We start from the raw sequence: 15000 nt of genomic DNA, 5'->3' as shown, positions 1-15000 counted from the left end.
TGCCCCCCCCCCAAACTTGTGGGTCCCTCTGGGGGGGTCCCATCTTCCCTCCCTGTCCCCCCCCCAAACTTGTGGGTCCCTCTGGGGGGTGGGGGGGTCCCATCTTCCCTCCCTGTCCCCCCCCAACTTCTGGGTCCCTCTGGGGGGGTCCCATCCTCCCTCCCTGCCCCCCCCCAAACTTGTGGGTCCCTCTGGGGGGGTCCCATCTTCCCTCCCTGTCCCCCCCCAAACTTGTGGGTCCCTCTGGGGGGGTGGGGGGGTCCCATCTTCCCTCTCTGTCCCCCCCAAACTTGTGGGTCCCTCTGGGGGGGTGGGGGGGTCCCATCTTCCCTCTCTGTCTCCCCCAAACTTGTGGGTCCCTCTGGGGGGGTGGGGGGGTCCCATCTTCCCTCTCTGTCCCCCCCAACTTGTGGGTCCCTCTGGGGGGGTGGGGGGGTGCCATCTTCCCTCCCTGCCCCCCCCCCAAACTTGTGGGTCCCTCTGGGGGGTGGGGGGGTCCTATCTTCCCTCCCTGTCCCCCCCCAACTTGTGGGTCCCCCTGGTGGGGTCCCATCTTCCCTCTCTGTCCCCCCCCCCAAACTTGTAGGTCCCCCTGGGGGGGTGGGGGGTCCCATCTTCCCTCCCTGCCCCCCCCAAACTTGTGGGTCCCCCCCTGGGATGGGGGGGTCCCATCTTCCCTCCCTGCCCCCCCCAAACTTGTGGGTCCCCCCCTGGGATGGGGGGGTCCCATCTTCCCTCCCTGTCCCCCCCCAAACTTGTGGGTCCCTCTGGGGGGTGGGGGGTCCCATCTTCCCTCCCTGTCCCCCCCCAAACTTGTGGGTCCCTCTGGGGGGTGGGGGGTCCTATCTTCCCTCCCTGTCCCCCCCCAACTTGTGGGTCCCCCTGGGGGGGTCCCATCTTCCCTCCCTGTCCCCCCCCCCAAACTTGTAGGTCCCCCTGGGGGGGTGGGGGGTCCCATCTTCCCTCCCTGCCCCCCCCCCAAACTTGTGGGTCCCTCTGGGGGGTGGGGGGGTCCCATCTTCCCTCCCTGCCCCCCCCCCAAACTTGTGGGTCCCCCTGGTGGGGTCCCATCTTCCCTCCATGTCCCCCCCCAAACTTGTGGGTCCCTCTGGGGGGTGGGGGGGTCCCATCTTCCCTCCCTGCCCCCCCCCCAAACTTGTGGGTCCCTCTGGGGGGGTGGGGGGGTCCCATCTTCCCTCTCTGCCCCCCCCAAACTTGTGGGTCCCCCTGGGATGGGGGGGGTCCCATCTTCCCTCCCTGCCCCCCAAAATTTCTGGGTCCCACCCCCGCCCCGGGGCAGCCATGGGGACGGGCGGGGCCGTCACGTCCCGAGGTGCGGCTCTGACGTCACTGCTGATGTCACCAGAGCCGCCGCCGCCGCCGCCGCCGAGATGTCGCCGCCGATAGCAGCGCTGACCCCGGAGCAGAAGCAGGAGCTGGCGACCATCGCCCAGCGCATCGTCGCCCCCGGCAAGGGCATCCTGGCCGCCGATGAGTCCACCGGTGGGTGACTGGGAGGGGACTGGGAGGCACTGGGAACCACTAGCAGAGCATTAGGAAGCACTGGGAGGCACTGGGAACTGCTAGGGTGAGATTAGGAAGCACTGGGAGGGACTGGGAATTCCTAGGGTGCAATTAAGAAGCACTGGGAGGGGACTGGGAAGCACTGGGAGGGGACTGGGAGCAACTGGGGGGCACTGGGAGGGGATTGTGGGGCACGGGGAACTGCTAGGGTGCAATTAGGAAGGACTGGGAGTGTACTGGGAAGGGACTGGGAGGCACTGGGAACTGCTAGAGTGCAATTAAGAGGCACTGGGAGGGGACTGGGAGGCACTGGGAACCACTAGCAGAGCATTAGGAAGCACTGGGAGGCACTGGGAACTGCTAGGGTGCCATTAGGAAGCACTGGGAGGGGACTGGGAGGGACTGGGAATTCCTAGGGTGCAATTAAGAAGCACTGGGAGGGGACTGGGAAGCACTGGGAGGGGACTGGGAGCAACTGGGGGGCACTGGGAGGGGATTGTGGGGCACTGGGAACTGCTAGAGTGCAATTAAGAAGCACTGGGAGAGTACTGGGAAGGGACTGGGAGGCACTGGGAACTGCTAGAGTGCAATTAAGAGGCGCTGGGAGGGGACTGGGAGCTACTGGGGGGACACTGGGAGGGGATTGTGGGGCACTGGGAACTGCTAAGATGCAATTAAGAAGCACTGGGAGTGTACTGGGAGGGGACTGGGAGGCACTGGGAAGCACTGGGAGAGGACTGGGAGGGACTGGGAACTGCTAGGGTGCAATTAAGAAGCACTGGGAGGGGACTGGGAAGCACTGGGAGGGAACTGGGAGAGCACTGGGAACTGCTAGGATGCAATTAAGAAGCACTGGGAGGGGACTGGAAGGCACTGGGAACTGCTAGGGTGCGATTAGGAAGGACTGGGAGGGGACTGGGAGCAACTGGGGGGCACTGGGAGGGGATTGTGGGGCACTGGGAACTGCTAGGATGGAATTAATAGGCACTGGAAGGGGACTGGGAGGCACTGGGAAGCACTGGGAGGGGACTGGGAGGCACTGGGAACTGCTAGGGTGCAATTAGGAAGCAGTGGGAGGGGACTGGGAAGCACTGGGAGGGGACTGGGAGGCACTGGGAACTGCTAGGGTGCAATTAAGAGGCACTGGGAGGGGACTGGGAAGCACTGGGAGGGGACTGGGAAGCACTGGGAGGGGACTGGGAAGCGCTGGGAGGAGACTGGGAAGCGCTGGGAGGGGACTGGGAAGCGCTGGGAGGGGACTGGGAAGCGCTGGGAGGGGACTGGGAAGCGCTGGGAGGAGACTGGGAAGCGCTGGGAGGGGAGTGGGGGGTACTGGGAGGCACTGGAAGCTACTAGGAGGGGACTGGGAAGAACTGGGAGCAACTGGGGGGGGCACTGGGAACTGCTAGGATGCCATTAAGAAGCACTGGGAGCGTACTGGGGAGCACTGGGAGGGGACTGGGAGAGCACTGGGAACCACTAGAAGGGGATTAGGAAGTACTGGGGGGCACTGGGAAGGGACTGGGAAGCACTGGGAGGGCACTGGGAGCAACTGGGAAGGGACGGGGACACACTGGGAGGCACTGGAACACGCTGGGGGACACTGGGAGCTACTGGTACAGCATCAGGCAGCTACTGGGAGCGTACTGGGAGGGCACTGGGAGCTACTGGGAGGACACTGGACTGGGAGACACCAGGGCTGGACTGGGAAGTACTGGGAGCTACTGGAAGGCACTGAGGCAGCACTTGGGGAGTACTGGGAGCTACTGGGCCTTACTGGGAGGCACTGGGAGCTTGCTGGGAGGCTGGCCAAGCATTCCAGTGCCAGGAGGTGGTACCGGGGGGGATACTGGGAGGCACTGGGGCAGCACCAGGAGGCCAGCGGGGGTTACTGGGCTATACTGGGGTGAACTGGTTTGTACTGGGATGGCTGTAAGGAGCATGGAGAAGGACTTGAGACCTTCAAGGTGGCACCAGGAGATTCCTGGGAGCTACTGGTGCTGAACTGGGAGCAACTGGGAGCTACTGGGGCAGCACCAGGAGACCAGCTGGGGTTACTAGGCTATACTGGTTTGAACTGGTTTGTACTGGGATGGCGGCAGGGAGCATGGGGAAGCATCTGAGGAGGTCAAGGTGGCACCAGGGGGTCGTGAGAGCTCCTGGAGCAGCACTGGAAACTACTGGGACCTACTGGGACCCCTTGGGGTGGCGTGAGGAGGGGAGTGGGCTATACTGGTTTGAACTGGTTTGAACTGGTTTGTACTGGGACAGCTGCAGGGAGCATGGGGAAGCATCTGAGAACTTCAAGGTGGCACCAGGGGGTTGTGAGAGCTCCTGGAGCAGCACTGGGACCTACTGGGAGGCACTGGGGCAGCATGAGCAGCCCAGTTGGGGTTCCTGGGCTGAACTGGTTTGAACTGGTTTGTACTGGGATGGCGGCAGGAAGCATGGAGAATCATCTGAGAACTTCGAGGTGGCACCAGGGGGTTGTGAGAGCACCTGGAGCAGCACTGGGACCCCTGGGGGCAGCATGAGGAGCCCAGTTGGGCTTCCTGGGCTGAACTGGTTTGAACTGGTTTGTACTGGGATGGCGGCAGGAAGCATGGAGAATCATCTGAGAACTTCAAGGTGGCACCAGGGGGTTGTGAGAGCTCCTGGAGCAGCACTGGGAGCTGCTGGGACACCTTGAGGTAGCATGAGGAGGGGAGTGGGCTATACTAGTTTGAACTGGTTTGTACTGGGATGGCGGCAGGGAGCATGGAGAAGCATCTGAGAACTTCGAGGTGGCACCAGGGTGGTTCTGAGAGCTCCTGGAGCAGCACTGGGACCTACTGGGAGGCACTGGGGCAGCATGAGGAACCCAGTTGTGGTTCCTGGGCTGAACTGGTTTGAACTGGTTTGTACTGGGACAGCGGCAGGGAGCATGGAGAATCACCTGAGAACTTTGAGGTGGCACCAGGGGGTTGTGAGAGCACCTGGAGCAGCACTGGGACCCCTGGGGGCAGCATGAGGAGCCCAGTCGGGCTTCCTGGGCTGAACTGGTTTGAACTGGTTTATACTGGGACGTCCGCAGGGAGCATCGCCAAGCGCCTGAGCTCGGTGGGGGCGGAGAACACTGAGGAGAACCGGCGCTGGTACCGGCAGCTGCTCTTCACCGCCGACAGCCGGGTGGACCCCTGCATCGGGGGGGTCATCCTCTTCCACGAGACCCTCTACCAGAAGGCGGACGATGGCCGTCCCTTCCCCCAGGTCATCCGCGGCAAGGGCGCCCTGGTGGGCATCAAGGTGGGGACCTCCTGGGGACCTCCTGGGGACATCGGGGGCCTTGGGGACAACGAGGGGACGTGGGGGCGTTGGGTGGTCCTTGGGTTGGGTCAACCATGTCCAAGGTGGCATCAGGTCAACCCCATCCAAGGTGGCTTCATTGGGCGCCCTCGTTGGTGCTGAGCTGGGGCACCCTGGGGACATCCTGGGGACGCCGGGGGGGCGTTGGGGACAACGAGGGGACGTGGGGTGTTGGGTGGTCCTTGGGTTGGGTCAACCCTGTCCAAGGTGGTATCAGGTCAACCCCATCCAAGGTGGCTTCATTGGGCGCCCTCGTTGGTGCTGAGCTGGGGCCACCATGGGAATATCCTGGGGACATCCTGGGGACATCCTGGGGACGCCGGGGGGGCGTTGGGGACAACGAGGGGACGTGGGGCGTTGGGTGGTCCTTGGGTTGGGTCAACCATGTCCAAGGTGGCACCGGGTCAACCACGTCAAAGGTGGCACCAGGTCAACCCCATCGAAGGTGGCTTCATTGGGCGCCCTCGTTGGTGCTGAGCTGGGGCCACCCTGGGGACATCCTGGGGACATCCTGGGGACGTCGGGGGGCCTTGGGGACAACGAGGGGACGTGGGGGCGTTGGGTGGTCCTTCGGTTGGGTCAACCATGTCCAAGGTGGCACCAGGACAACCCCATCAAAGGTGGCTTCATTGGGCGCCCTCGTTGGTGCTGAGCTGGGGCACCCTGGGGACATCCTGGGGACGCCGGGGGGGCGTTGGGGACAACGAGGGGACGTGGGGGCGTTGGGTGGTCCTTGGGTTGGGTCAACCCTGTCCAAGGTGGCATCAGGTCAACCACGTCAAAGGTGGCACCGGGTCAACCCCATCGAAGGTGGCTTCATTGGGCGCCCTCGTTGGTGCTGAGCTGGGGCCACCATGGGAATATCCTGGGGACATCCTGGGGACATCCTGGGGACGTCGGGGGGCGTTGGGGACAACGAGGGGACGTGGGGGCGTTGGGTGGTCCTTGGGTTGGGTCAACCATGTCTGAGGAGGCACCAGGTCAACCCCGTCAAAGGTGGCTTCATTGGGCGCCCTCGTTGGTGCTGAGCTGGGGCCACCCTGGGGACGCTGTGGGGACATCGGGGGCGTTGGGGACAATGACGGGACGTGGGGGCGTTGGGTGGTCCTTGGGTTGGGTCAACCATGTCCAAGGTGGCACCAGGTCAACCCCAGTGAAGGTGGCTTCATTGGGCGCCCTCGTTGGTGCTGAGCTGGGGCCACCCTGGGGACATCCTGGGGACATCCTGGGGACGCCGGGGGGGCGTTGGGGACAACGAGGGGACGTGGGGCGTTGGGTGGTCCTTGGGTTGGGTCAACCATGTCCAAGGTGGCACCGGGTCAACCACGTCAAAGGTGGCACCAGGTCAACCCCATCGAAGGTGGCTTCATTGGGCGCCCTCGTTGGTGCTGAGCTGGGGCCACCCTGGGGACATCCTGGGGACATCCTGGGGACGTCGGGGGGCCTTGGGGACAACGAGGGGACGTGGGGGCGTTGGGTGGTCCTTCGGTTGGGTCAACCATGTCCAAGGTGGCACCAGGACAACCCCATCAAAGGTGGCTTCATTGGGCGCCCTCGTTGGTGCTGAGCTGGGGCCACCCTGGGGACATCCTGGGGACATCCTGGGGACGTCGGGGGGCCTTGGGGACAACGAGGGGACGTGGGGCGTTGGGTGGTCTTTGGGTTGGGTCAACCATGTCCAAGGTGGCATCAGGTCAACCACGTCAAAGGTGGCTTCATTGGGTGCCCGTGTTGGTGCTGAGCTGGGGCCACCCTGGGGACGCTGTGGGGACATGGAGGGCGTTGGGGACATCGGGGTGTTGGGGGACACGGGGACGTTGGGGACGTGGGTGCTGCAGGCAGCAGGTGAAGGCCATCACCCTGTCCCTGTCCCCCAGGTGGACAAGGGGGTCGTGCCCCTGGCTGGCACCAACGGCGAGACCACGACCCAGGGTGAGTGACAGCCCTGTCCCCAAGGGTGGCCCCACCAGGGTGGCCCCACCCCTGATGCCACCACGGTGGCCGCATCCTTCCTGCTGCCCTCATGCCACCACGGTGTCCCCACCCCTGATGCCACCACGGTGGCCCCATCCTTCCTGCTGCCCTCATGCCACCACGGTGTCCCCATCCCTGATGCCACCACGCTGTCCCCATCCTTCCTGCTGCCCTCATGCCCTGTCACTGTCCCCACCCCTGATGCCACCACGGTGGCCGCATCCTTCCTGCTGCCCTCATGCCACCACGGTGTCCCCACCCCTGATGCCACCACGGTGGCCCCATCCTTCCTGCTGTCCTCATGCCACCACGGTGTCCCCACCCCTGATGCCACCACGGTGGCCGCATCCTTCCTGCTGCCCTCATGCCACCACGGTGTCCCCACCCCTGATGCCACCACGGTGGCCCCATCCTTCCTGCTGTCCTCATGCCACCACGGTGTCCCCACCCCTGATGCCACCACGGTGGCCCCATCCTTCCTGCTGCCCTCATGCCACCACGGTGTCCCCACCCCTGATGCCACCATGGTGGCCCCATCCCTGATGCCACCACGCTGTCCCCATCCTTCCTTCTGCCCTCATGCCCTGTCACTGTGCCCACCCCTGATGCCACCATGGTGGCCCCATCCTTCCTGCTGCCCTCATGCCACCACGGTGTCCCCACCCCTGATGCCACCACGCTGGCCCCATCCTTCCTGCTGCCCTCCTGCCCCATCCGCATCCCCACCCCTGATGCCACCGCGCCGTCCCTACCCCTGGGCCCTCCCCCGGCCTCCCCGGCTGTCCCCCATCGCTGGTGTCCCCGTGGCTGACGTCCCCGCGCTGTCCCCAGGGCTGGACGGGCTGATGGAGCGCTGCGCCCAGTACAAGAAGGACGGGGCCGACTTCGCCAAGTGGCGCTGTGTCCTCAAGATCTCGGAGCACACCCCCACCCGCCTGGCCATCATGGAGAACGCCAACGTCCTCGCCCGCTACGCCAGCATCTGCCAGCAGGTCCCCTGTCCCCTCCCCGCCGGCCGCCCTGTCCCCAACCCCGGCCCCGTCTCACCTCTGGGCGCCCTACGGCGGTTGGTGGCCTCCAACCCACGTGGTGATGCCCCAAGGTGGCACCTAAATGTGGTGTGGTGGTGGCACCTAGCCATGGTGTGGTGGCATCTCCGTGACCTTGGGACACCTCACTGTGTCCCCACGTCATCCCCGTGTCACCTCGGGGTGCCCTGTGGTGATTGGTGGCCTCCAACCTGCAGGGTGACACCTAGAAGGTGGCACCTAGATGTGGTGTGGTGGGACGTAGAGATGGGGTGGTGGCACCTCCGTGACCTTGGGTCACCTCACTGTCCCCACGTCATCCCTGTGTCACCTCGGGGTGCCCTGTGGTGGTTGGTGGCCTCCAACCTGCGTGGTGACGCCCCAAGGTGGCACCTAAATGTGGTGTGGTGGCACCTAGCCATGGTGTGGTGGCACTTTCGTGACCTTGGGACACCTCACTGTGTCCCCACGTCATCCCCCTGTCACCTCTGGGTGCCCTGTGGTGGTTGGTGGCCTCCAACCTGTGTGGTGACGCCCCAAGGTGGCACCTAGGCATGGTGTGGTGGGACGTAGAGATGGGGTGGTGGCACCTCCATGACCTTGGGTCACCTCACTGTGTCCCCACGTCATCCCTGTGTCACCTCTGGGCGCCCTACGGCAGTTGGTGGCCTCCAACCTGCGTGGTGACGCCCCAAGGTGGCACCTAAATGTGGTGTGGTGGCACTTAGCCATGGTGTGGTGGGACGTAGAGATGGGGTGGTGGCACCTCCGTGACCTTGGGTCACCTCACTGTGTCCCCACATCATCCCCGTGTCACCTCGGGGTGCCCTGTGGTGGTTGGTGGCCTCCAACCTGCAGGGTGACATCAGAAGGTGGCACCTAGGCATGGTGTGGTGGGACGTAGAGATGGGGTGGTGGCACCTCCATGACCTTGGGTCACCTCACTGTGTCCCCACGTCATCCCTGTGTCACCTCGGGGTGCCCTGTGGTGGTTGGTGGCCTCCAACCTGCAGGGTGACATCAGAAGGTGGCACCTAAACGTGGTGTGGTGGGACGTAGAGATGGGGTGGTGGCACCTCCATGACCTTGGGTCACCTCACTGTGTCCCCACATCATCCCTGTGTCACCTCTGGGTGCCCTGTGGTGGTGGGTGGCCTCCAACCTGCAGGGTGACACCTAGAAGGTGGCACCTAGATGTGGTGTGGTGGCACCTAGCCATGGGGTGGTGGGACATAGAGATGGGGTGGTGGCACCTCCGTGAGCTTGGGTCACCTCACTGTCCCCACGTCATCCCTGTGTCACCTCTGGGTGACCTGTGGTGGTTGGTGGCCTCCAACCTGCAGGGTGACACCCCAAGGTGGCACCTAGATGTGGTGTGGTGGCACCTAGCCATGGTGTGGTGGGACATAGAGATGGGGTGGTGGCACCTCCATGACCTTGGGTCACCTCACTGTGTCCCCACGTCATCCCTGTGTCACCTCTGGGCGCCCTATGGCAGTTGGTGGCCTCCAACCTGCGTGGTGACGCCCCAAGGTGGCACCTAAATGTGGTGTGGTGGTGGCACCTAGCCATGGTGTAGTGGGACGTAGAGATGGGGTGGTGGCACCTCCATGACCTTGGGTCACCTCACTGTCCCCACGTCATCCCTGTGTCACCTCGGGGTGCCCTGTGGTGGTTGGTGGCCTCCAACCTGCGTGGTGATGCCCCAAGGTGGCACCTAAATGTGGTGTGGTGGCACCTAGCCATGGTGTGGTGGGACGTAGAGATGGGGTGGTGGCACCTAGCCGTGGTGGGGTGGCACCTCCATGACCTTGGGTCACCTCACTGTGTCCCCACATCATCCCCGCGTCACCTCGGGGTGCCCTGTGGTGGTTGGTGGCCTCCAACCTGCAGGGTGACACCTAGAAGGTGGCACCTAGATGTGGTGTGGTGGCACCTAGCCATGGTGTGGTGGGACGCAGAGATGGGGTGGTGGCACCTCCATGACCTTGGGTCACCTCACTGTGTCCCCACGTCATCCCTGTGTCACCTCGGGGCGCCCTGTGGTGGTTGATGTCACCTCCCTGTCCCATACCTATGTCCCCTCTGGGTGTCCGTGCTCTGTGGTGGCTTCCCATCTCCACCGGGTGTCACCACCGCGTTGTTCCCCCCCCCCTCCCCGTCCCCTCGCGGTCCCCCTGGGTTGTCACCGTCCCCGATGTCCCCCGTGTCCCCACAGAACGGCATCGTCCCCATCGTGGAGCCCGAGATCCTCCCAGATGGTGACCACGACCTGAAGCACTGCCAATACGTCACCGAGAAGGTGGGTGACATCCCCACCCGTGTCCCCCACCCGTGTCCCCCCCCCGTGTCCCCCCCCCATGTCCCCACCCGTGTCCCCATTGTCCCCAGGTGCTGGCGGCCGTCTACAAGGCGCTGAGCGACCACCACGTCTACCTGGAGGGGACACTGCTGAAGCCCAACATGGTGACGCCGGGCCACGCCTGCACCAAGAAGTACAGCCCCGAGGAGATCGCCATGGCCACCGTCACCGCCCTGCGCCGCACCGTGCCACCCGCTGTCCCCGGTCAGTGCCATCTCGCCCCCGGGCTGGGGGGGGTGGGCAGCCCCATGGCTGTGGCCCCATGGTGGCCCCAGCCCCATAGCGATGTTCTCGTGGTGTCTCCATCCCCATGGGTGTGTCCCCATGGTGTCCCCAGCCCCATAGCGACGTTCTTGTGGTGTCTCCATCCCCATGGGTGTGTCCCCGTCCCCATGGCCATGTCCCCATGGTGTCCCCAGCCCCATAGCGATGTTCTCGTGGTGTCACCATCCCCATGGCCATGTCCCCATGGTGTCCCCCGCCCCATAGCGACGGCCTCGTGGTGTCCCCATCCCCATGGTCATGTCCCCATGGTGTCCGCAGCCCCATAGCGACGGCCTCGTGGTGTCCCCATCCCCATGGCCATGGCCTCGTGGTGTCCCCAGCCCCATGGCAACGTGCTTGTGGTGTCCCCATCCCCATGGCTGTGTCCCCATGGTGTCCCCAGCCCCATAGCGACGGCCCCGTGGTGTCCCCATCCCCATGGCCACGTCCCCACAGTGTCCCCCTCCCCATGGCCACCTCCCCAACCCCATGACCACCTCCCCACGGCGTCCACCTCTCCACAACCACCTCCCCATGGTGTCCCCTTCTCCATCCCCATAACCATGTCCCCACGGTGTCCCCAGCCCCATGGCCACCTCCCCACAGTGTCCCCATCCCCATGGCCACCTCCCCACAGTGTCCCCATCCCCATGGCCACCTCCCCACAGTGTCCCCAACCCCATGGCCACCTCCCCACGGTGTCCCCATCCCCATGGCCACCTCCCCAACCCCATGGCCACCTCCCCATTGTGTCCCCCTCCCCATAACCACCTCCCCACGGTGTCCCCATCCCCATGGCCACCTCCCCAACCCCATGGCCACCTCCCCATTGTGTCCCCCTCCCCATAACCACCTCCCCACAGTGTCCCCAACCCCATGGCCACCTCCCCATGGTGTCCCCATCCCCATGGCCACCTCCCCAACCCCATGGCCACCTCCCCATTGTGTCCCCCTCCCCATAACCACCTCCCCACGGAGTCCCCATCCCCACGGCCACCTCCCCAAACCCATGGCCACCTCCTCACAGTGTCCCCCTCCCCATGGCCACCTCCCCACGGAGTCCCCAACCCCATGGCCACCTCCCCACGGTGTCCCCATCCCCATGGCCACCTCCCCATCCCCATGGCCACCTCCCCATTGTGTCCCCCTCCCCATAACCACCTCCCCACGGAGTCCCCATCCCCATGACCACCTCCCCATGGTGTCCCCAGCCCCATGGCCACCTCCCCATCCCCACGGCCACCTCCCCACAGTGTCCCCATCCCCATGGCCACCTCCTCAACCCCATGGCCACCTCCCCATTGTGTCCCCCTCCCCATAACCACCTCCCTACGGAGTCCCCATCCCCATGGCCACCTCCCCATGGTGTCCCCATCCCCATGGCCACCTCCCCACGGCGTCCACCTCTCCACAACCACCTCCCCATGGTGTCCCCTTCTCCATCCCCATAACCATGTTCCCACGGTGTCCCCAGCCCCATGACCACCTCCCCACAGTGTCCCCATCCCCATGGCCACCTCCCCATCCCCATGGCCACCTCCCCACGGTGTCCCCATCCCCATGGCCACCTCCTCAACCCCATGGCCACCTCCCCATTGTGTCCCCCTCCCCATAACCACCTCCCCACGGAGTCCCCAACCCCATGACCACCTCCCCATGGTGTCCCCATCCCCATGGCCACCTCCCCATCCCCACCGCCACCTCCCCATGGTGTCCCCATCCCCACTGCCACCTCCCCACAGTGTCCCCATCCCCACGACCACCTCCCCACGGCGTCCCCCTCCCCTGTGACCCCTTCCCCGCCCCCTCGGGTGACCTCCCGTCCCCGTGTCCCCAGGCATCACCTTCCTGTCGGGTGGACAGAGCGAAGAAGAGGCCTCCATCAACCTCAACGCCATCAACCGCTGTCCCCTGGCGCGGCCATGGGCCCTCACCTTCTCCTACGGGCGGGCGCTGCAGGCCTCCGCCCTGCGGGCCTGGGCCGGCAAGAAGGACAACACCAAGGCGGCCCAGGAGGAGTACGTCAAGAGGGCCTTGGTAGGTCACCGTCAGCTCCTCGGGGACACGTGGGGACGGCTGGGGTGGGGGGCGGGGGGTTGGGGAGGAGACGTGGGGAGAGGAACCAGGCGGACCGCTAGGAGAAGGTCAAGGAGGGTCTGGTGGGTCATCCATGGGGACGTCGGGGGGTTGGAGGCCATGTTGGGCGTGGCCGTGGGGAGGGGGCCCCGGTGGAGGACATTGAGCGGGTTGAGGTATGTCACCCGTGGGGCCACCGGGGGGTGGGAGAGGGGGAGGGCCACCCCCGGGGGGGACAGGAAGAGGCCGTGGAGGTCACATCGATGTCCGTGTGGTGTCACCGCTGTCACATGTGTGTCCGTGTGGTGTCACGTGTGTCCGTGTGGTGTCACCGCGGTCACACGTGTGTCTGTGTGATGTCACGTGTGTGTCCGTATGAGGTCACCGCGGTCACACGTGTCCATATGATGTCACACATGTCTGTATGATGTCACACGTGTGTCTGTGTGATGTCACCACTGTCACGTGTGTGTCCATATGATGTCACCGCTGTCACACGTGTGTCTGTGTGATGTCACACGTGGCTGTGTGGTGTCACCAGTGTCACATCAATGTCCGTACAGTGTCACCACTGTCACACGTGTCCATATGATGTCACACGTGTGTCTGTATGATGTCACCGCTGTCACATGTGTGTCTGTGTGATGTCACGTGTGTGTCTGTGTGGTGTCACCGCTGTCACACATGTGTCCATATGGTGTCACCAATGTCACATCAATGTCCGTACGGTGCCACCGCTGTCACATGTGTGTCTGTATGATGTCACACATGTGTCCATGTGGTGTCACCAATGTCACATCAATGTCCGTATGATGTCACCGCTGTCACATGTGTGTCCGTATGATGTCACCAATGTCACATCAATGTCCGTACGGTGTCACCGCTGTCACATATGTGTCTGTGTGATGTCACACGTGTGTCCGTATGAGGTCACCACTGTCATACATGTCCATATGATGTCACGTGTGTGTCCGTATGATGTCATACGTGTGTCTGTGTGGTGTCACCGCTGTCACGTGTGTGTCTGTGTGATGTCACGTGTGTGTCCGTATGAGGTCACCGCTGTCACACGTGTCCATATGATGTCACACAGGTCCTTATGATGTCACACGTGTGTCTGTGTGGTGTCACCAATGTCACATGTGTCACCGCGGTCACACGTGTGTCCATATGATGTCACACATGTGTCCATACGGTGTCACCGCTGTCACACGTGTGTGCACGTGATGTCACCAACTGTCACACGTGTGTCTGTGTGGTGTCACCAATGTCACATCAATGTCCGTACGGTGTCACCGCTGTCACGTGTGTGTCCGTATGATGTCACGTGTGTGTCTGTGTGGTGTCACCACTGTCACACGTGTGTCCGTATGATGTCACCGCTGTCACACGTGTGTCCGTGTGGTGTCACCAATGTCACATCAATGTCCGTACGGTGTCACCGCTGTCACATATGTGTCTGTGTGATGTCACACGTGTGTCCGTATGAGGTCACCACTGTCGTACATGTCCATATGATGTCACGTGTGTGTCCGTATGATGTCACACGTGTGTCCGTATGATGTCACACGTGTGTCCGTATGATGTCACCGCTGTCACACGTGTCCGTATGATGTCACACGTGTGTCTGTGTGATGTCACCTCTGTCACACGTGTGTCCGTATGATGTCACACCCGTGCCGGTATGCGCCCCCCCCGCTGTGACGTCACCCCCCCCGCGCTGTGACGTCACGCCGCCCCCCCGTGACGTCACGCCCGCTCTCCGCAGGCCAACTCCCAGGCGTGTCAGGGGCAGTACACCCCCAGCGGCACCGCCGGCGCCGCCGCCACCCAATCGCTCTTCGTCTCCAACCACGCCTACTGACCGCGTCACCGCCTGCGTCACCGCCCGGACACGCCCCCTCCTCTCCCCGTCCCTCCCCCCCCCCCCCCTTTTAAAGCGACAAAATAAAATGGCGACGGAATGAACGCGCCGTCCGCGGAGTGTGTGTTGGGGGGGGGGGGGGGGGGAGGGCGGAAGTGGAGGGAGGGGAGGGCGGAAGTGAGGGAAGAGAGGGCGGAAGTGAGGGAAGAGAGGGCGGAAGTGGAGGGAGGAGAGGGCGGAAGTGAGGGAGGCCCCGCCGGAAGTGGAGGGAGGAGAGGGCGGAAGTGGAGGGAAGAGAGAGCGGAAGTGGAGGGAAGAGAGGGCGGAAGTGGAGGGAGGCCCCGCCGGAAGTTGGGGGAGGCCCCGCCCACTTCCCCCCACTTGGGGGGAAGGAGGGGGCAAAATGGCGGCGGGAGGGGGGGGGGGGGACCCGGGAGAGGCCTCTTGAAGGTGGGGGGGGGTGTTCCGGCGCCGCTGGCGCTAAGCCCCGCCTCTTCCGGCGCGCCCCGCTTCCGCTTCCGGTCCAAGGAGGGGGTGGGCGGGAGCGGAAGTGGAGCGGGAGC

At 64.2% G+C, this 15000-nt stretch overlaps 1 protein-coding gene across 1 annotated transcript; it reads left to right on the top strand.

Moving 5' to 3' along the window:
• Positions 1–1344: 1344 nt before the first annotated feature.
• On the top strand, positions 1345–14541 carry LOC309685429 (fructose-bisphosphate aldolase A). The gene is made up of 8 exons (XM_082501199.1): positions 1345–1503; positions 4598–4809; positions 6747–6801; positions 7675–7835; positions 10090–10173; positions 10263–10437; positions 12335–12534; positions 14342–14541. Exons 1-8 carry the CDS (start codon positions 1392–1394, stop codon positions 14435–14437), a joined length of 1095 nt encoding a protein of 364 aa, XP_082357325.1. The 5' UTR covers positions 1345–1391; the 3' UTR covers positions 14438–14541.
• The last annotated feature ends 459 nt before the right edge of the window (positions 14542–15000 follow it).

The sequence above is a fragment of the Vanellus vanellus genome (assembly GCF_965231255.1).
Source record: "Vanellus vanellus genome assembly, contig: HAP1_SCAFFOLD_2224, whole genome shotgun sequence".
NCBI classification, from domain to species: Eukaryota; Metazoa; Chordata; class Aves; order Charadriiformes; family Charadriidae; genus Vanellus; species Vanellus vanellus.
This window is presented reverse-complemented; position numbering and strand designations above follow the sequence as displayed.